At 40.7% G+C, this 21979-nt stretch overlaps 2 protein-coding genes across 3 annotated transcripts in view; both read right to left on the bottom strand.

Annotated features, from left to right (window-relative positions):
• Positions 1–7120, bottom strand: part of LOC149926298 (ATP-binding cassette sub-family C member 1-like) — a 94985-nt gene extending 87865 nt beyond the window's left edge. Inside the window, exons 1-2 of one of the 2 annotated variants that reach the window (XM_090158528.1) lie at positions 7014–7120; positions 6077–6187 (exon numbers count right to left, since the gene is read on the bottom strand). In XM_090158528.1, coding sequence (XP_090014654.1) covers positions 6077–6187; positions 7014–7052 — 150 coding nt within the window. In that variant the 5' untranslated portion in view covers positions 7053–7120. The remainder of the gene's footprint in view (positions 1–6076; positions 6188–7013) is intronic. The other variant, XM_090158527.1, reaches the window with a different exon arrangement.
• An 8088-nt stretch (positions 7121–15208) lies between these two features.
• Positions 15209–15679, bottom strand: LOC149926297 (uncharacterized). Its single transcript, XM_090159310.1, has one exon. The coding sequence runs from the start codon at positions 15677–15679 to the stop codon at positions 15209–15211; it is 471 nt and encodes a 156-aa protein (XP_090015436.1).
• Between the last annotated feature and the right edge of the window lie 6300 nt (positions 15680–21979).

Below are 21979 nucleotides of genomic sequence, written 5' to 3'. Positions count from 1 at the left end.
GCTGACACGCCATTCAATTACTCTACTCGCAATTGCCATACTGGATACCGTAAGATCCACCCAACTCTTACCATTAACGGTCCAGAACGTCGGGCCGCTACCCGGATCGTTCTCGACATTCAAATCAAACGAGTTGAACAAGTCGATTAACAACCTACCCCTCTCATCGTGATGCTTTGATCCCCAAAGCGCGTGATGGGCGTTAAAGTCACCACACGAGATAACCTTTTTTCCACTCTGTACTTCCAATTGATTCGCAATCTTATCGATATGGAATTCAATGTCATCATTTGGTGGTATGTAAATGGAGAACAGGCATAAGCTTAGATTCCCCAAAAGCACGTCCACCACAACCATGTGAGAGTCTTCGTAGAGCACGATCACTTGTGCCTGAGGGTTGAAGACAGCTACAGCTGCCTTTGGATTGTCCTGGGAACATACGATCCTTGTTCCCATGGGTAAACCTATTACCCGACCGTTAATTGCATATGGTTCCTGTAGTAAGGCAATGTCTATAGAGCCTTCCTGGCAAGACTGCCTAAGCGCAGAGGTTGCAGTTTTGCCCTTGCCTAAGTTGACCTGCAGACAGCTTAGCTTCCTACTCACCTCCATAGTTGGTTCTACTCTTTAGAAACTCCAACTCCTTCTTATACACAGGACACTGGCCATCCAGGGCTGAATGCGCAGTGTTGTGTTTGGTATTCTTGTCCCTATTACTCAGGGCACAGTTTCTGCAAGTTTTAAGATCACTCTTACAATCCTTGTAGCTGTGATCCTCTGAGCATAGGGAACAATACCTTCTATTCTCAATGCACCCACCTTCTATGTGTCCAATCTTCATGCACTTAAAGCATCTTGGAAGATACACATAACTTTTGACTCCAACCACAGAGTAGCCCAAATTGAGCTTCTTTTTCGCCTTCCACGAATTAAGCAGGGCTGGAGGCCCCTCCAGCACCCAGTTAACACCACCCTTCCTGTTCCTCAGCGAGAACTTAGGGACAATATCCGTCTCCTTGCAGGAGAGCTTATTGTTGCTTATAAGCTTAGCAACAATTTCTTCCTTTACGATGTCCTCATCAACACCATAAAGGATAACCCTAGGGTTGTTGAGCTTTGAAGCTCTAACACTAACTTTGTCTGCCAAGGCAGCACAATCGCTGATTCCCCTCTTCAGCTTCTCCATATTAAATTTTTTATTTTTTAGCATTTTCAATTTTTTTTTATTTTTTCAAAATTGTGACAGGGGGTACCCTTAAATTTGGTCAGATTCCCATGTTATTTTCAATGGGAAAATTGCCATTTTGTGTTGTCAAAAACATTTCTGGTTGCCATGGCGAAACGGTTACCTATGGAGAGATTTCCCTTTAGGGTTTTTCAAGTTACATGAAAGTCTACCAAACTCCCGAGTTTGAACGAAATCGGTGTGTTACACCTCGGGTCGTCTCCTTGTTAGTTTAGTGTTTTAGTTATTTTTAACATACGCGTGCTTATAAAGCGTGGCATGTGAAATTGTGTAGGCAAACTGGTCCTATTAATGGTGGCTACAGATCGGATGAGTGCTGGGCCGCCTAAAGATAGCTATCACTAAAACGTGGTGTTGGCCGGGTACTTCATGCCTCCCACTCTAATTCACAGTTGGCCGGCAGTAATCTCCGGTGCCTTTTCGACAGCGCTGAGCCAAAGAGTATAAAAACTACGTAACCTAGAGATATAATGACGGTCGAAAGCAGTAAAGGAAGTTGTAGCAACCGGGGGGGAAGTCACTCAGTGAATTTGCACTTCAAATTTCGGTACCGCAGCGCCACTACGGCAGTTTTAAGTGGCAATCATTTTAATTTAGTTCAACATTCTTGAAAATTCCTTAAGGAATTGATTACCTTTAGGACTTGGCAACGTTAGAGAACAAACGCCTTATTCTTCACTTTTTGAAAATAAACACCGAAACAACGAATCCACAAATTCTAACTAAAAAAATCACGAAACAGTAACCAATTACTGTCACTTTTTTGAATTGACAGATATTAGACAATTAAATATCCAAAATGCCAAATTTAGCACCTCCGCAACACCGTAACTGCCATTTTTCTACGGTTTTATTATTTATTGTACTAAATACTGCCGTGCCGTAGTGGCGCTGCGGTACCGAAATTTGAAGTGCAAATTCACTGAGTGCCTTCCCCCCCGGTTGCTACAACTTCCTTTACTGCTTTCGACCGTTATTATATCTCTAGGTTACGTAGTTTTTATACTCTTTGGCTGAGCTAGCACTTTTTTGCTACTAGGGTAGTACACCGCGGACGGCTAAATCTGGACTATTAAACGTGCAGTCGGCTGACGGTCATATTTCGAGCAGATAGTGGACGGCTTTTGGGCAAGTAGGACCGACGGAAAAATGACACCGTCGGGCCGATTTCTTTGCGCTGCTAGGGTATGATTAATTTTTGAACTCCCTTTGAACCTTGGTTGGAGTAGGAACCTCCGATAGTTAATTTTTGAACTTTAATTACCCCTTTTTTGAACAATGACCGTCCGATGGTTTATACTTGAAAAAACATAACAATTTTTGAAGTTATTGAAATATATTTATAGATACTAGAGTATACTAGACTTTCTAGTTGTAGAAAGTACTTCGTTTAAGCAAACGAAAATGAGAGCTCCACGTTACATTTTCACGCTCAATATAGGCTTCGAGCTTAGAAACGATAGCGCCATCTACTTTAATACTTGCCAACTAAATTTGTGAAGAAATAGCAGAGGACTTTTGAATGCCCATGATCGCCCCTCCTTACTTGATGGCCTGGATCCGCTCCTGCCTAAGGTTGTGTCCTTTTTGCCCAATGGGAAAGACGGCCCTGTTGTATGTATAATATGGACCTTAATTTGTTCAATACTGAAACTTTTTTTAAATTGAACTTTCAAATGAACCTTTTCTATTATCAGTGTAACCCCCCCCCATTTTGTTGCAAGGGAAATTATTATAACTGGAAATAAGAAGTAAAAGTCTAATCAAGTTAGGAACAATAGAATATGCGTTTATTAGCATGAGATGCAAAGGCAGGACTGCTAGAAAATATAAAATAAAAATCCTAGGATACAGCGATCTCTAACAGAAATAACCAACACATTTTTCGATATTTGAAATGCATATATTTCATTAAATATAGGCACCCCCCGGCCAATTTTTATCTTGTTAATTACGCTTATTAAAGTAGATTGAAATGTTAATTTCTTGATGTTTTAATCATACGTATTCTGCGAATCGAAGTATGAACGTTTTGTATAAATGTTTTCGATATTGAAATGTATATACCTCAATGATTATAGCCGCCCCCAGGTCAATTACACCAGAAGCCTATAATAAGAGAAGCCTCTAACTCGCTCAAAATTCTCGTTTTCGAACTAGAGGTATACGGAGGGATACAGATTTGTTAAGCCGATATGTGGCCAGAAAATATAGTCCTTTCGATATATTCATACCGAGGGACTTCGGTTGTGCAATCAACGTAAATTTAGTAGCATTAGTAACTTTAATCAAATAAATATTGAAATCACTTGAAATCTGAAGTTAATAGGATTTTGCTAGGGATTTTAAATGTTGAGACTCGCCTCGTTTTGATTGAACTTGGTAATTTATCCATTATAAAGGTAATAAATGTTAGAACTATTATTTGCAATAATAAATATTCATACTAATTAACAATAGTCGTAATTCTGAAGGCGATATCACCCTATAATTTTATCAATAAGTTTTGAAAAACGTTAAGCCTTGCCCGTCTTTTTCGTTTAAAATTTTAAACCAAGGATACGTTTCAGATTTGGAGAGCAAACTACTTTTTCGCTACAAAGACTAAATGTAGCGTTCACGAGATTTGCTAATCCTAGGCCGCGTTAACCTTCTTTGCTCATTGTCGAAAACAAGACGTTTCAAAAGTTTTACGTTGGTGGTATAGGGAGTTAGAGGTTTCTCTTATTATAGGCTTCTGATTACACTTATTAATGTAGATTAAGATATGTATTTTGATAAATCACTTATTTTATATATCCCACTATTTTATCAAAATATGAAAGTTTGGTTTAAATGTGTATTATGCTAATAATTTTAAATTCCACCAACTAATTTTACTACTTATTGATTTTTGTTTTAAGATATAATTTGATGTTTTCGTGTTTTTTCGCTATCTAGAAGCGTTTGGATATTATTTAGTGTAGTGTATAATTTAGATCGTTCCGTCGCGAGTTCTCCTCCATCTAAAAATTAATTTTGTTTTTGAAAACCATTCCGCCCACCTTGCGGCGGAATAACGTCTGTGAAAAGATTCTGATGCTTAGGACCTGTTGCAACAGTCTGCTTTGCTAGAATCGCATTTGTTAAATTCTATTGGTTAGCACTTTCGCTAGGGCTTTTGCAACAGGCCCATAGCTGTCTATTCAAAATGGCAGGAGTATAGCAATATAATTAATCGTGAGTTAATCAGATTTAATCGGTTTAATCGAGATTTAATCGGCTTAATCGAAATGTAATCCGCTTAATCGAGATTTAAACAATTGAATAACTAACTTGATTTTGTCACGATTTAGTTCATTTAATCATTTTAATCATGATTTAATCGTTTTTAACCGACCAAGTGTGCAAACTTAATCATCGAAATTAACTTACCTTCGGTGTGGTCTTGTGTACTTTTTGTAATTATTTATTGAAACTTTTACAATTAATCGCGATTTGATTATAAGAACTATATTTAATCGTTTAAATTAATTCAATATTTAACCCGAACTTAGTAACATTAATTATTTGCTATGGATTTAAATATTTTAATTACTAATAATATAACGTGAATAATATTTAGTACGATAAGAGAAATCCTAAAATTCAAATTTACCGCCTTATTTTCGAGAGAGGGGAGGGGAGAGGCCTTAAAAAGTTATCCAAGAGGCGAAAAAGTTTTACAAGACGCGACGCCAAAAAGTTCTCCAAGAGGAGATAAATGTTTCAACGCATGCGCTACGCTTTCTCGCCCCGTGCGGCTACTAACGTTCTCTCCACGCGGCTTCCCTCTCTTTCTCCGTGCGGCCCGAAATGATTTTATCCCAGCAAATTCAAGTTATCTCCTAAGACGAAAAAAAGTTTCTCCCACGACGAAAAAAAGTTTATCCCAAGACCAAAAAATGTTTCTCACAAGACCCAAAAAAGTTTCTCCCAAGACCATAAAGTGTTTCTCCCAAGACCAAAAAATGTTCCTCACAAGACGAAAAAAAGTTTCTCCCAAGACCATAAAGTGTTTCTCCCAAGACAAAAAATGTTTCTCCCAAGACAAAAAAGTTTCTCACAAGACAAAATATGTTTCTCCCAAGACAAAAAATGATTCTCCCAAGACAAAAAAGTTTCTCACAAGACCCAAAAAAGTTTCTCCCAAGACCAAAAAATGTTTCTCACAAGACCCAAAAAAGTTTCTCCCAAGACCCAAAAAAGTTTCTCACAAGACCCAAAAAAGTTTCTCCCAAGACCAAAAAATGTTTCTCCCAAGACCCAAAAAAGTTTCTCCCAAGACCAAAAAATGTTTCTCACAAGACCCAAAAAAGTTTCTCCCAAGACCCAAAAAAGTTTCTCACAAGACCCAAAAAAGTTTCTCACAAGACCCAAAAAAGTTTCTCACAAGACCCAAAAAAGTTTCTCCCAAGACCAAAAAATGTTTCTCCCAAGACAAAAATGTTTCTCCCAAGACAAAATATGTTTCTCCCAAGACAAAAATGTTTCTCACAAGACAAAAAAGTTTATCACAAGAAATGAACTCAATTTTGTCCTGTTTGGCGTGCCATACCAGTACGAAATTTTAGAACATGTTCTTTTCAAATTATATATCAATATTTTGAAATGCTTGAGCAAAATGAATTCACATTATACTTTATCTCTTTGTGAATTTTGAAATTTCTGGTAAGTTCTTGTTAGTTTAAGTATGGCAAACTTTTTAGTATTTAAGTAATTATTTTTATTGTTTTAACAACTAACGAGACGCCAAAAAAAAGATTTTAGATGGAATTTGTACAACGATATACAATTGAAATTTGTACTTACATATGTTGCGCATTTGACTAATTCTGCCAAAACTTCCGCTGATATCTTTTCAAGGCGTGTCTTGAAGGCTATTTTGACAACACTTAAAGCTATAACGACAGTTGTTATTCCCTAAAAATGAAAAATATTATAATTTCAAAATGTGAGAGTACCAAAGAGTGTCATCAACTTTTTTAAAGAAGGAGCCCAAAATAGATAAAAATTAATTGAAGTTTTCAAGAACCAAATTTACTCTACTGTCACGGAGTGCAATTGAGGATAAATGAGATGCAACAAGTTTCCGTAGGATATTACTACAGTCATTTCAATCCTAATTTTTGGTGTAACTAAGCAAAATTACCACTGGAAGGTTTTAAGATTGAACGAATCGGCCAAGGACGTAATATTACCTCTCCTCAGAAGAGTTGGTCCATGGAAAAATAACAGGAGGGCCGACTCAGCCTTTGGGCTAAGTAAATTAATTTTGAAAGTAGATGCTAAATAGCTTGGAAAGTTTAAACTTATCCTGTTATTTCTCCATGATAATATTTATTTTCAATTTGAAGATGTGACAATGAATGACTCATCTGTTAATGATCCGCCAGCTATGATTATGATCCGGGTTCAATTCCTGGCCAAGACGGTATTTTATATTAAAATAATATTAAATAAATTATTATAAATAAAATTCTTACATAATATATTGATTTTTATATACTTATTAACACAAATTTATTACAAAATACATTGATGTTAATAAACACGTTCCCCAATATTTCTGAATTCCGACAGTAATAATATCTACACTATATATGAAAATAAAATCATATCTGACGTAAGTTTAACTTCATAAACTATTTCATACTATTACATAAACTTTTAATTGCTATCTGAGATTCGAATGTCGAATACTAAAACAAATTACATATTTTAAAATGATTTCTACGTTTTTACTTACCATTTTGGTTAGATTAAGGTAGGACCAAGGTATGTCCATACTAAATGACTTCCTGAATGACAGAACTTCGAAAACGATAAAAAGCCACAGAAAAAAACATGGAACCCAAGCCAACACAGTGTTTTGAAAACACGGCGTGAAATCGGGATTGTTTGTGTACCATCCCCTGTAGCATTTAAGAGTCGGGCCGACGTCGGCTAGTGTCTTAAAACAGAAAGGTCGACCTACTGTCGGGCCACCCCACTCTGAAAGGTCGAAATGTCCTAGTAGAAAAGTAGTCGGCCGACCGTCGATCGACAAAAAAATTCGACTCACTTCCGATGTATGTCCTACTCAGAAAGGACTATGGACCGACTCAGAAAGGACTATGGGCCGACTCAGAAATGACTATGAACCGACTCAGAAATGACTATGGGCCGACTCAGAAATGACTATGGGCCGACTCAGAAAGGACTATGGGCCGACTCAGAAAGGACTATGGGCCGACTCAGAAAGGACTATGGGCCGACTCAGAAAGGACTATGGGCCGACTCAGAAAGGACTATGGGCCGACTCAGAAAGGACTATGGGCCGACTCAGAAAGGACTATGGGCCGACTCAGAAAGGACTATGGGCCGACTCAGAAATGACTATGAGCCGACTTCATAAACATACAATTCCGACTGTGAAACGACGTTGTGCCGACGTCAAATTAAATCGCTCTTCGGAACTCCCACTTAATACCAATTTGATGCCTTAACAGTAATTTAGCTGAGATTGAATCGATAATAATTTTCAATAAAAATTAGCTATTTATATTAATAGAACTAATCCAAACAATATACAAGTCTGAAAATCTTTTGGCGAAGTACATAGAATTAATATAGTAGTGATATAGAAAAGAAACATTTTAATTAAGCTTCTAGATTTTAATACGTAAACACAATTACAATTCAAATACTTTTATCAAATATCATTATCTTTTGATGTTGTAGTCTATTTTATATGTTATTTATAAAACACATGACCTTGTAATTGCCAAGGCCTAACAGCTCATGCAAAACATTGTTCACAAAGCTATAATTAATTGATATAGATATTATATTATATAGATATATTATTGAAAAACTTACTTTGTTAGTTTAGATTTAATGTATTTCTCAAGATTTCAATGATTTTTCCATTAATTTAGAATATAAAATTAAGCGCACAAGTCAACAATTACACCTCTCATATCAAGCGAGTTCGCCAATAAACTTCTAACATGCTGCTAGTCCGGAGATGGCGCTGCGAAAGTATTAACTCGTGCTTTTGAATTTTTTAAACTATGAAGCGTTTGAAAAACGTTTGTGCTCGTATCAATAAGCCTATTTATTAATACATTTTAAATTTTTTAATCTATTTAGAGTATAATTAATCAATATCAATAAAAATCAGGAATTAATATTTTGAAATAATATCGTAAATCGCAAACCCCTGTAACACATGAAGTTGGTTTAGAGCAAAGACTATATACGCTTCGCTTACTAGACAGGCGTCTCCATACAAAAAACCTATTAACACTTTCGAAACACGGGAGAAGCCTTTGACCAGCCGTTAGAGGCGCCACTAGCAACACTCTGAAGCGCGGGGAAAATTTTGACCAGCGTCGCCGTCTGCTATCGAATGCAGGTTGAGCCATTGATCACGCCAATCTATTTAGTCTTTGGTTTAGAGTCGGGGTACGGTTAAAAAGTCGATTTATAGCATTGAGCTGGGAATAAATAGAGGTACAACTAAATCTGGCTGGGGCGGAACCAATTTCGTTCCATAAGGAGACTTTATCAACTTTATCGTTCTACCGTGGGGGCATCTGTCTCTATTGGTGGCAACTATTGCAATTGATTTTTTTTTTTGCGAAATTGAAATCTATGATTTCTCGTAACAAACAAACCCTTGAAGTTGTTTAAAAACAATTTTATTCTGTCAACACGATTCTTTTTAACTAAAGTTACGGTGAGTTAGCTAATCATTATTTATTTTTAGCCATATAACTTTACAAAATATAGATGGCGCTACCACCTAATTATAAAGATGAATTTCGTACAGTCTTATCATTTTAGGTCCCGCGTAACCATGGCAACTGGAATCGTAATTTTAATTCTACCAGTATTATTCCCAATTCAATGGTTTATAGTCGACGACCAAATGCCGACCTAAAAACGTCGAAACGTTTTTCGACACTAAAACCGTAAATCCTTTTTTGGGACTATTTATAGTCGGTATGCCGACCATTATCCAACTTAAAATAGACCTTACATTTAATTATTGGATTCGACATTAACTTTATGAAACCGACCATATTTATTTAGGAAAGGGGATATTTTAATTATTTTCTGACTATTTGATGATGATGAATTTTTTTTCACTTTTATTTCTTCTTCAAACTTATTTGTATTCGAAAATCTAATAATGAGATCAGTTTTGGGTCGGAAATAAGCATTAATATAAAGTCGGCCCGACGTCGTTTCGGAGTCGGTTCTTAGGTCTATTAGGCTAATTGGCGTTAAAGAGTCGACGTTTTACCATTTTACCCCTACGACATTTCGACCCTCAATCCAAAGGTCGGCCGACTTTAGTGTTTAGTACCTTTTGCCGACGTCGGCCCGACTCTAATTTGCTACAGGGGAAGTAACTTCTTATGCAAATTAATTTCTAAAAATTAATTAATCATAATTAGTAAAAATTAACTTCAAGTATAATTATACAATAAAATACAATTATTTTAAAAATATGAAAAAAATACTTGTGTGGTCCTTATCAAGTCGGCATATCGACTGTACATTAAAGTCGACTTGCCGACTTTATAAAGTCTCAAAATGGAAATTTGTAATTTTTGGGGTTTAATAAAATTGAACAATTTGAGTCGGCATACAGTCGGCGACCTGAAAACGACTTTTAGACCCATATCCGACTCTTGACCGACACCCTAATGCTACAGGGGATGTTAAATTGTAATTCTGAAATTTAAAATGTATCATGAGTTTTCACGTCAAGTTTAATGATTTCAGGCAGAAAAATAATCAACGTGAATAAAGAAATTTGGTTTCAAAAAATGATAATTACACAAAATAATAAAATTAAAATCACGCTGGTTGGTACCAATCTTGTTCTGGAAATTCAAATAGATATATGTTATTACGAAAATGTCATCCAATGAGGACGTCTCATTTTTATTTCTCCTTAAATATATCTCTTAGTGGTCAGGTCCCTTCTGAACTCTGCCCGGTTTTGTATGGCGCTAGTTTGTGCACTCTACTGAAGATAGACGGCGGGGTTCGGCATATAGCTGTGGGTTGTACGCTTCGTCGTCTGGTCGCCAAGGTGGCCTGCTCCTAAGTCATACCAAATATCGGTCCCGTCTTTCGACCTACGCAGTTGGGTTTCGGCACTCGAGGTGGAGCCTAGACAGCAGCTCATGCCGCTCACCGCTATGCCAATTACCCGCATGCTGGTTCAACATCATTCGCCGCAACTCTATCTTTTCCTACGCCAATGCTATATGAACGCATCCTTCCTCACCTTCGATAACTCCGTAATATCTTCCGAGCGTGGTGCCCAACAAGACGACCCTCTAGATCCGGCACTATTTTGTCTCATAGCTCAAAAGGTGGCCTCTCGTATCTCTTCCGAACTCAACATTTGGTATCTTGACGACTCCACCCTCGGTTACCGTCCGGACATCGTACTTCGTGACTTGACTCTCCTCCAAGAACTTCCCGCTGATATAGGCCTCGAGCTGAATTCATCTAAATGCGAGCTTCTAATCCTTAATTCGGGCGCCTTCGATGAAGCTCACCTAACTTTTATGTTCGACGCGGCGGCCCCTTGAGTTAAAATCATCGCTCATGCCAGCTTCACGCTTTTGGGTGCGCCACTCTCAGAAGAGGCCATTGCGGAAAAGTTTCTTGCTGAGAAATTCCATGGCAATTCCAAAGCTTTCGTACCTTCTTCGCTGCGCCCCAATCTAGAAATGCGAGGCTGGTATTTAGGCATTCGACAACACTCTCCGTATGGCGTTTCAGCACGTCACTAAAACGCTGATGGAAGAGGAACCATGGGCTGTCATCTCTACCCGTGTCCGGAGCAGGGCTGGGATACGCGTCGAAGCTTACCCTCCCAGCTTTCTTGTTATCTTTTACCAGCTCCGCTGCGTGACCTCCTCCCCCCATTTTCGCGGATCCTGTCGACCCTGTCTTTCGCGCCACCCTCGACCAGTGGCATCTTTGCTCGGGGTCCACAGCTCTGTTTACTGACGTTAGGATATATCAAAGTGCGTGTGAGAATCCTAGGGCTGACCAAACTATCGCGCGTTTGTCCGACCACGCCATGTCTACTGTCTACTGTCTAGCCACGCCTGCTGTCGGTAAAATCCAAGGAGTCTGGCGCTTGTTTGAACGCTCTTCCATCGCCATGTCTCGGTACCCATTTGGACAACGACTCGTTTCGTATCGCCGTCGGTATTCGGCTAGGTGCCCAAATATGTTTCCCACACACGTGCGTATTCAGAAATGCCGTTGATTCCCACCGCACTCATGGGTTGAGCTGCAAAAAGAGCTCGGGCCGGCACTCCCGTCACAGTGCGGTCAATGTAATTTTAAAACGATGATGGAAAGTGACCCGACGGAATGTCGCTCGTCCCTTGGTCCGTCGGGAAATCTCTCGTTTGGGATTTTACTTGTACCGACCCTCTAGCGCCATCTTATTAAGCTTCTTCTTCCAACGCCACTCTCTAGTTAGCAACCCAGGCTGAAACGGAGAAGGATGTCATATATACTGGGTTGAAGGCCGTGAATATCGAGACTCTCAGCTCTTTTTGGAAAGGCGGCCGTGCCTTGGTTCACCTTATAGGGCAAAGATTTCGCGGAGTATCAGGCGAGCCCTGCGCAACCGAATACTTTACCCAACGGATCTCAATTGCAGTGCAACGCGGTAACGGCGCTTCCCTTTTACACAATTTTCCGCCGTGTTCTTGGTTAGCAGACGTTTTATATCTACTTTAATGTGTTGTCCAATTTTTTATATAGTAATTTTATAGTTAATACAATTAACCTAATTAGTGGCTAGGTTTCCTTTGAGACATCAACAGGGCCCATTTCAATGGGAGCGAATACGCCGACTACCCTTGGATGTGCACATGTTTTGACGTCGTTACTACTTCAAAGTACGGGTAAATTGTAGAAACAAAACTGCGTAGTGACATTTGCAACGTTATAAACCATATTCCACGGTCAAAGAAATACACAACTTAATGATACGTTTCACAAAACAAGCAGTTTAGGGATGTACTTATTCTAGTCTTATGTTTTTAACATTATCGTATGGGTAAGAGAAAAAGCCCTTTCTAGTTATATATGAGAGCCAATTTATAACATAATATTAAGAAGCACTCGGCCAAAAAATATTTTATCTAAACAAATTTTCGTTACTTTTTAATGGAAATACCTTTTTTTAAATCTTTTTGAAAAAACATGTAAGTTAGTAGAAATTATGTTTAATTCAGAGAAAACGGCATGGTATTAGAAGATAAAACTTATTTTATACAAGACGTTTCGAACGACTGAAGAAGAGCCTCGGCTCGAAACGTCTTGTATAAAATAAGTTTTATCTTCTAATACCATGCCGTTTTCTCTGAATTAAACATAATTTCTACTAATATTCACCATGGTAAATAATAAGTTTAATATGTAAGTCTAGTTTGAGAAATGTTTAAATTTCTTAGAAAATCCTTAAGTCATGTCACGAAATTAAAATATCGGGGTAAAATGTCAACTATGGCTTAAAGTATTTATCTAATTAAGCTAACATGTTTATATCAACATGCGTTTTGGAAAAAAATTCTTATTAACCCGAGAGATTTCGTTTATATAAAGAAGTCTGATAAAATTAAAAAAAGATTTTGAAATAACTCTTAGTAGTTTTAGTCTTATTATTGTTTCTACGACTATAAAATAAAAAGTTTAAATACGCAATCTTACCCAAAACGTCGAATTACAGATGTTTTGCAGAACGTTAGCCATTTTAAAAACTGTTTAAAACAATACCGAATAGTTTTTAAACTAAAAGAACATCGCGTATTCCTCGACTAGTCACCAATACGACATTGCTGCTAACAGCTCCCCGTTTCTACTACTACAATAATTTTCACGACCGTAAATCTGCTCCAAACCTGCAACGCGTTGTGAATAATAACTCCAAACGGCCTCCTCTGTCGATAAAATATTTTGTAAAATCAGGTTCATTATTCGTAAAGCAGAATATTTATACAAAAAAAATTAAATTCAAATAGAAAATGGTTTAAAAATCGCTATATTACTAAAATGTCTTAATAAACATTACTATTATAGGATTTGGAAATTTATAAGGATACATAATTATTATTATTCCTTACCCATAGTGTACCGTTGCAAAACTTCTCAAAGACAAGTTGGGGAAACATCTTAACAGATTTAGCAGCACATTGAGTGCCAAAAGTTTCGCTTTCAACTAAACGAAATATATATTCAAAACCGTTCTATTTCTTCAAGAGACACGGGATAATAAAAATAAAACTTTACAAATGTAAATTTTCTGATAGTTCTTATCTTTGTGAAATTCGATCTTTTGTGTCAATTTTCCCTTCCAAACTGGTCCGGAGATTGTTCATATCCAAATCAGTAGTAGCTTATTTATCCTTGGCTTTGATAATCTAAACTAACACTCTTTCTATTATTATCGTTGTACATGTAAAGTAACATTTTTGACAACCAGTCCAGTTTTCGATAAACGGGGTAGAAATTTTCGAAGAATATTTCAGCCTCTTTAACATCCATAATATTCACTAAAATTGCCTAAAAAGTTTGAAACTTTGAACCAAGAAAGCTGCCGGTTTCCTGGTGCCTATTTCGGCCGACAATTTCATTAATGGAGTATATCGCGCGGTGGGTGGGAGAGTGGTAAGCTCTTTCGCTTCGCAGGACGAGAAGCTAGATTCGATCCCTGGGGTCATATTCCATACTTTTCTCGTTAGGCTAACGCGAACTCCGTAACGAAACTCTAACGATTATCTTAAGGATGAAAACATTTATTCAAAAAGGAAAAGAAGGTTTGAATCTATTTGATCGATTCCCAAATGATCGAACGCTACTGTAGGGCAAAACTACTAGTTTTTGGGAGTAAATCGAAAAGGCAACATCTAGTCAGAATGAGATACAGTAGACTCTATGAATAATAATTATTTCTTTAAACTGGACTAAAGAAAGATAACCATAGTACTTTTCCATAATAAGAAACTAAAACAAACAACAGAAATATGCATATTCAAATTTAATAAATTAATTAATTTGTTTACAATTTAACAACAAAAATTAAAAAAATAATATACAGAAAAAAACCTGAGCGCAGTGACGTAGAAAACAAAATATTATCTCGGACATAATTAATAGAAAGACCTATTAAAAAAACGAACGCTGTACCTAATTTTTAGCAATAGAAGGGCCGTGAATGAGGTCAGACCCCTCGTATACAACGGTACATACGCGCCTACGGCGCGCGTACATCAACCTAACCTGACCTGACCCTATTTATATATATCAAAAACAACGGGCCGTTATCGTCGATGTCATAAACAATTCCATCATATTGAAACAACTGGTTTTAATTCAAAGTATTTATTCGGGATAACTTATTTACAATCAGTTAAACTTTGTAATTCGGCTGGACGGTCCTTGGCCGGAGATGGTACCGTTCATCAGTAGGCGTCGACGGCTGCGGCAGAGCGGGAGCGGAGAGGCGCGGCGAAGCTGGAACGGCAGCTGACGGCAGAGCGGGAACGGCGGCGGACGGCAGAGCGGGAACGGCGGCGGACGGCAGAGCGGGAACGGCGGCGGACGGCAGAGCGGGAACGACGGCTGACGGCAGAGCGGGAACGAGGTGTGGTAGAACTGGAACGGCGAAAGAACTCGGCTCGACTTGTCCAATTGTGGATGTGTCTCTCCTATTTATACCGGCAGCGCGGACTTCGGGGAATTGGCTGCTGCACGATCCTCGTGGCGGTGTAGGCTGGTGGCCGGGAGCGCGGACCTCGGGGAATTGGTTGCTGCACAATCCTCGTGGCGGAGTAGTCGTTACATTACTCCCCCTCTCCAGAAGACCCGACCCGGGTCTGTTGTCATCGGTATCCCGCAAATATGCTGGCTTCATCCGTGACACATGGATGGTTTCGATGGGACGGCGGCGACCAGGATTGTTTCGACGGAAACGGTAACTGGACCACAACGTCGAATAATTTGATACGGTCCGTGGAATTGATGTAGGAGCTTCTCGGCACGGCCTCTCTTCCTAGTCGGCTTCTGTACGTAAACCCATTGCCCTGGAGTGAAGGCGTCGTCATGTCGGCGGTCGTCGTAATGGGCGGCTTGGCGTATTTGCGCTGCTTCGGCGTTAATACGTGCGATGTCTCGAGCTTCTTGAACGGTAGTTTCAACGGATGGAAGAACTTCGGCTATCGGTAAAGTGCGATCTAATGGGGTGAACGGGTCGCGACCGTAGACGAGTGAAAATGGGCTGGCTCTCGTTGACTCTTGAACTGCTGTGTTGTAGGCGAACGTGACGCCAGGTATCGCATCATCCCAATTACGGTGATCTTCGTCGACGTACATGGACAGCATGTCGGCCAACGTTTTGTTCAGGCGTTCAGTGAGACCATTCGTCTGTGGGTGATACGCGGTGGTGCGAAGGTGCCGAGTCCCAACCTGACGGAGAATTTCTGCCGTCAACTTTGCCATGAACTGAGTTCCTCTGTCTGTTAAAAGTTCTTTCGGGCAACCATGGCGAAAAACGACTTGGTCTATGAAAAATGATTTCGGCCCACTTCGTTAGGTAGTCTGTGCAGACCAATATGAAGGTGTTGCCTTGCCGTGATTGAGGGAAAGGCCCCAGAAAGTCCATCCCGACTCGTTCGAATGGTTGTTCCGGGCAAGGTAGAGGTTGAAGCCGTCCTATCGGGCCGGTTGTTGGAGATTTACGGCTCTGACAAAGTGCACATGTGCGGACGTAGCGTTCGACGGACTTCTGTAACTTCGGCCAGTAATAGCGTTCTGATATTCGCCGGAACGTCTTGAAAAATCCCATATGGCCGGCTGAAGGCTGATCGTGAGCCGCGTGGAGGACATCAGTGCGCAGAGTTTCTGGAACAGCCAGTAAAGGTCGTTTCTGGGCTTTGCGATAGAGGACGTCGTCAGTCAGAATATATTTAGCCGCCCGAGGGCTGGAGTGCGTCCGAGACTGACGAAGAAGGATCTTGAAGATGTGTAATTATAGGACCATAAACTGGATCGGCTTTTTGCAAGGAAGGTACATCGGGCAGATCGACAAGGAGTTTATTGGACCGGCATCCGTCGTCTCATCAACTACAAGTCGGCTGAGACAATCGGCATTGGAGTGGCGTCGTCCGCTACGGTGGATTATTTCCATATCTTGTTCCTGTACTTGTAGTGACCATCGAGCTAGACGCCCATGAGGATCCTTCAGAGATTGTAACCAACAAAGCGCGTGATGGTCGGTGATAATGAGTACACGTCGTCCGTATATCTAAGGGCGAAATTGTTTCAAGGCCCAAATTAGTGCGAAACATTCCTTCTCCGTTGTGCTGTAGTTGATCTCGGGACTTGTTAATGATCGACTAGCGTAGGCTACGACATGGTCGATCCCATCTTTACGTTGCGATAAGACAGCTCAGATTCCTTTGTTTGATGCGTCGGGATGGATTTCGGTGGGCAGCTGGGGATCAAAGTGGCACAATATGGGTGGTTGTGTGAGTTTCTCTTTCAATGCCTCGAATGCTCGTTGCTGTGATGAACCCCATTGGAAAACGGCAGAAGGGCTCGTCAGTTCTGTTAATGGGCGAGCAATCTTCGCAAAACTCTTGACAAAGCGGCGATAATATGAGCAAAGCCCCAGGAATGATTGCAAATCGCGACGATTGGATGGAGATGGGAAGTTATCGACGGCTTTAGTCTTCGCTGGATCCGGCATAACGCCCTTCTCGGAAATGATGTGCCCAAGATACGTCATAGAGCTGCATGCAAATCGGCATTTTTCGGCGTTCAACGAGAGACCGGCTTCGCTAATTCGACTTGGCGGAGGCGGCCTATATGGGTGTCGAATGTCTCTGAGAATACCACGATGTCGTCAAGATAAACTAGACAAGTATTCCATTTCAACCCGGCGAGGACGACATCCATAGTACGTTGAAATGTAGCGGCAGCATTTGCAAGACCCATCGGCAAGACATTGAATTCAAAGAGACCATCCGGCGTGCAGAAAGCCGTTTTCTCCTTGTCCGTTTCGGCGAGGGGGATTTGCCAGTATCCCTTGGCGAGGTCCATTGTGCTGAAATATTTAGCACCGTGTAGTCTATCAAGAGCATCGTCAATCCTTGGCAGCGGGTACACGTCCCGTTTCGTCAGGTCGTTACGGCGGCGAAAGTCGATACAAAATCGGGGAGAACCATCTTTCTTGGCGACTAGGCGGACCCGAGCAGACCAGGGACTGGAGGGTGGTCGAATGATTTTGTCGTGCATCATCTTACGGACTTCCTCGCAAATAATGTCCCGCTCTGCGAAGGACGTGCGCCTCGGTGGTAAATGAACAGGGAGGTGGCCCTGCGTGTCGATGATATGCGGTGGTAATCGAGAACGGCGGAGAGGGTCTTCGGCTTTCTTGAAACAATGTCCGAATTCTTTCAGGACTGATTGGACGGTGGTTAGTTCGGTGTTTCGCAATGTATCGCTTATGGTGGAACGTTGCCATGCATCAGGATCGGAAACAGTCATGTGATTTACTTGCGAAACGGCAGCGACAGATCGGCAAAAATTTTCAATGGTACCAATTTTCATCTTTGGCTGAATAATCTTATCTTCGAAAGAAAGATTTCCGACGGCGGTGACGATATCAGCTTTTAACGGAAGAATGGCATAAGGCGCGGAGAGGCCAGTTTTGCGACTCAGTTCGCGGCTAGGCGTAAGTAAGCATCATCGTAGTCGACGGACTTTGCGAGTTTGATAGGGAGAAGTATCTCGGACCAAGGCTTCAGCGTCATGGGTGAATCGATATCCAGGAAGGCCACGACAGGAGCATCTTCGAAGTTGGGTTGATTGCCTGGTAGATCTTCGAGGAAAGTTGCATCTGGATAAACAGGCTCTGGCGTTGCGGGCGGAAAATGCAAAACATCGTCAGAATCGAAGTCTAAAACGAGTTTAGTGTGCCGGCACCAGTCAATACCCAGCAGAACATCCGCTGGTAAATTGGGTAGAATGAGAGCTGAAGTAGTTGTCGTATTGCCGTCGAGAATGATCTCCGCCTGTACCCGACCCGACGAGAAAGTTACGTGACCACTGGCAGACTTTATCGGCATATGATAAGACTGCACCGGCATGGGACGCGCGTCGATGAACTGCTGGCTGATGGCGGAAACGGCAGCTCCTGGATCAATTAACGCTGTGGCTGGAGCACCATTAACTTGGCACTGTCGTCGAATCAAGGTGTTGTTGGAAGAGGTGGTTGATAAATGGTCAGCGGGCGTGCCCTCTTCGTCTACGGCCGCTGGGAGTAGTTTCCCGGAACCGCAGAGTGGAACGGCAAGGCTTGTGGGATCACGCACTATTTGGCAACATGGCCGATCTGGTTACAGTTGAAGCACACTGGACGACCTTCTGGAGTGCGCATCTGATCGGAGCGTCACAGTGGCGTCGGTACGGAATGCTGCTGCTGTGGCTGTCGGCGTGGCATCAAAGCAAGACGTTGAGAATACGAAGCGGCGGGTCGTGGCTGGTATTGAACAGGTAAAGCAGCGTGATACGGTAAAGCGGGGCCCGTTTGTTGTAAAGCCGGCATTTGAACGTTTCTCGGCTGGAAATTGAGCATCCGGGTGGCATCAGGACGTTCCGCCGATGCTTGGGCTTGCTTCGCGGCAGCCCGACTGCGGGCAGCGGCGTCTCTGGCGGTGATGAGCAACTTGATGGTAGCATTGAGTTCGTCGACGGTCACCGGCTCGGACTGGATCGCCCCTTGAACAAGATTAGGAATAAGTCCACGAGGTAAGCAACGGATTTTCTCCTGTTCATCGACGACACGGCCAAGTTTGCTGCATAGATTAAGAACGTCGGCGCAATATAGCTCGTACAGTTCCGATGGGCCTTGGCGACGAGTGAAGAGACGCCTTTCAATCTCGGCAACATCGACGGGTTTCCCGAACGTGGCCGAAAGGAGGGCCTTGGCGGCGTCCCATGTTGCAGGTGGATTAGTATCGAGAATATTATCCCAGTAGATAGATGCGATGCCGTCGAGGTTGAGGGCAAGATACGTTGGCCAACTAGCTGCTTCCCATTTAGATAATGTAGCGATGCGACTTAATCTTTTTAACCAGGCGTCGATATCTTCGGACGGTTTTCCCTTGAACGGCGGCAGCGGGAGCGACATGGTTACACTGGTTTCGAGCCGGCGCCTCCACCAGTGAAACGACTGGTTTTAATTCAAATTATTTATTCGGAATAACTTATTTACAATCAGTTAAACTTTGTAATTCGGCTGGACGGTCCTTGGCCGGAGATGGTACCGTTCATCGGTAGGCGTCGACGGCTGCGGCAGAGCGGGAGCGGAGAGGCGCGGCGAAACAGCAACGGCGGTTGGCGGCGAAGCTGGAACGGCGGCTGACGGCAGAGCGGGAACGGCGGCGGACGGCAGAGCGGGAACGACGGCTGACGGCAGAGCGGGAACGAGTTGTGGTAGAACTGGAACGGCGAGAGAGCTCGGCTCGACTTGTCCAATTGTGGCTGTGTCTCTCCTATTTATACCGGCAGCGTGGACTTCAGGAAATTGGCTGCTGCACGATCCTCGTGGCGGTGTAGGCTGGTGGCCGGGAGCGCGGACCTCGGGGAATTGGTTGCTGCACAATTCTCGTGGCGGAGTAGTCGTTACAATATAGTGTATAAAGTAAAAATCTCTTCATCTTTGTGGCTTAATATGGTTAAAGAAATGAATTATTCCATCATTATTCCTTCTGCTCTTAAGCAATGAATTATTCCATCATTATTCCTTCTGCACTTCATATTGACTTTCGGTAAAATAAAAACATAGCAACTGGTACTATAAATACTTTTGAATTCGATCGAATAGTATTCGATCATTTGAAGGTTCGATCTTATGAAACAAATGACAAATGGGATTCGATCAATTGCAACGTATAATGATCGACTGTCGATCACATATTTATCGATCAAATGGACCAATACCGAAAAGAATGCCGATGCTTTCTTCGATGCCAAAGCCAAGCCTTTGACCCTGCACGGTAAACAAAAACAAATTATTTTTTTATCATGTTGGTCAGCCGCGTGTCAATTTCCATTCACTCATTGGAAATCGCCTTTCCTGATTTTTGTCGGGACGACTTGAATCAGGTCAGGTAGAACGTTCATATTGCCTGACTTGTCATATGGACCAGGTCAGCTGACAAAGCGGGTAGTGTGAAAGAGGCATTAGACGTTGTTTTTATATTTTTGGATTCTTCAATACATAAATACAGAAAATACTTTTCTGAGTATAAACATGATAGCTATATTTGCTTGCCTTAAAGGTGTCTGTATTTTATTTTTAATAAGAACCTAATGTAATTAATAAATAAATAATATTCCATATAAATTATTCTGCTTTCAGTGTGTTAAGTAATGTTTTTTTTTGTATGAAGTTATTTCAAATACCCTTATTCATTCAAGTATATACACTTTATTTTAACTTAAAAAAGAAAATTACATTAAAATAGAGGATCTATGTAGACCGCCAACGAAGCTCCCGGAGGAAACGTGCTTAAAATAGAAGCAGCGTTACCCCTTTGCATGGCTATTGCAATACGTACATACTATAAATATATTGTAACAAAAATAATTTTGAAAATGCTTTATACTTTCGGTATTTTGTATGTAATTTTCCATTGCCACCGAGAGATGGCGTCAAAGCATCTATATAGATTTAACTAAAATTTTGATTTGAAAATTAAGAGAGACACGCATGGATCAAATTAAATTTATTTGGGGTCAGTAAAACCCAATACTTTAAAAACTGAGCTTTCAACCCAACTAAACATTAAAAACGATCACAAACTAAATAAATACATCAATCATACACTGTAAATATAATAAAACCAATGAAAATATGTGTTGTGAAGTCCTTAAACATAGAATAGAGTCTATTTCGGACAACCCTATAAGTGATAAGAACGTGATTAAAGATCAACTAATAAATTCAGGTTACCTATCTTAAGTAGTAGAAAATATTTTTTATGAGAAAATTAATAAAAATTGTATACCCACGAATAAGGAAATGAATCCCACACTAGTGTTACCGTATTTTGAAAATGTAAGTTAAAAAGTGTCTAGATTGCAAGGAAAACATTAATGTCACTTGATGACTTAGGCCTAAGGTGGTGCCTTGGGTATTAGCTTAGCTGATTATTATTATAAATGTTACTCTAATTAATAGAGGTGGTGTAAATATAAAACGTATTTTCGGACGGGCTTGCTAACCAAAAAGACATAATATTTACATATTAGATAATCGATCAGTGGTGTATAACTGAAACAAAGCGCCCATTATGGAAAAGATTTGAGGGCCATAAATATTGTATAAAAACAGGAAATATTGAAAATGGCCTGGCTGTACATATTTGGAGTTCTAATAATGATTGCATGTTGATTTTTGAAGAACCGGAAATTTTGTATAAAGAGGGTAATTTGTTTAAACGCCGTTTCGTAGAATCTGTTTAGATTAATAATGCTACTATCAAACCGATTAATCTTAATAATGGGTTTGAGGATGCGAAATGTTGCGGAATGATCAATAACCAATATCTGTATTAAAAACAGCAATAGAGAAAAAGAGTTGGGTCTTCTCTTCAGTAATTTCTTTTGTTGTAA

This window comes from Leiobunum rupestre, chromosome 9 (assembly GCF_980474605.1).
Source record: "Leiobunum rupestre chromosome 9, qqLeiRupe1.1.hap1, whole genome shotgun sequence".
NCBI lineage: Eukaryota > Metazoa > Arthropoda > Arachnida > Opiliones > Sclerosomatidae > Leiobunum > Leiobunum rupestre.
Note: the sequence above shows the minus strand (reverse complement) of the source record. Positions and strands in the feature narration are given on the sequence as shown.

What these genes read in the sequence shown, in the direction of transcription:
- LOC149926297 (XM_090159310.1), bottom strand. Translation starts at nt 15,679, where the DNA reads ATGCTGTCCATGTACGTCGACGAAGATCACCGTAATTGGGATGATGCG.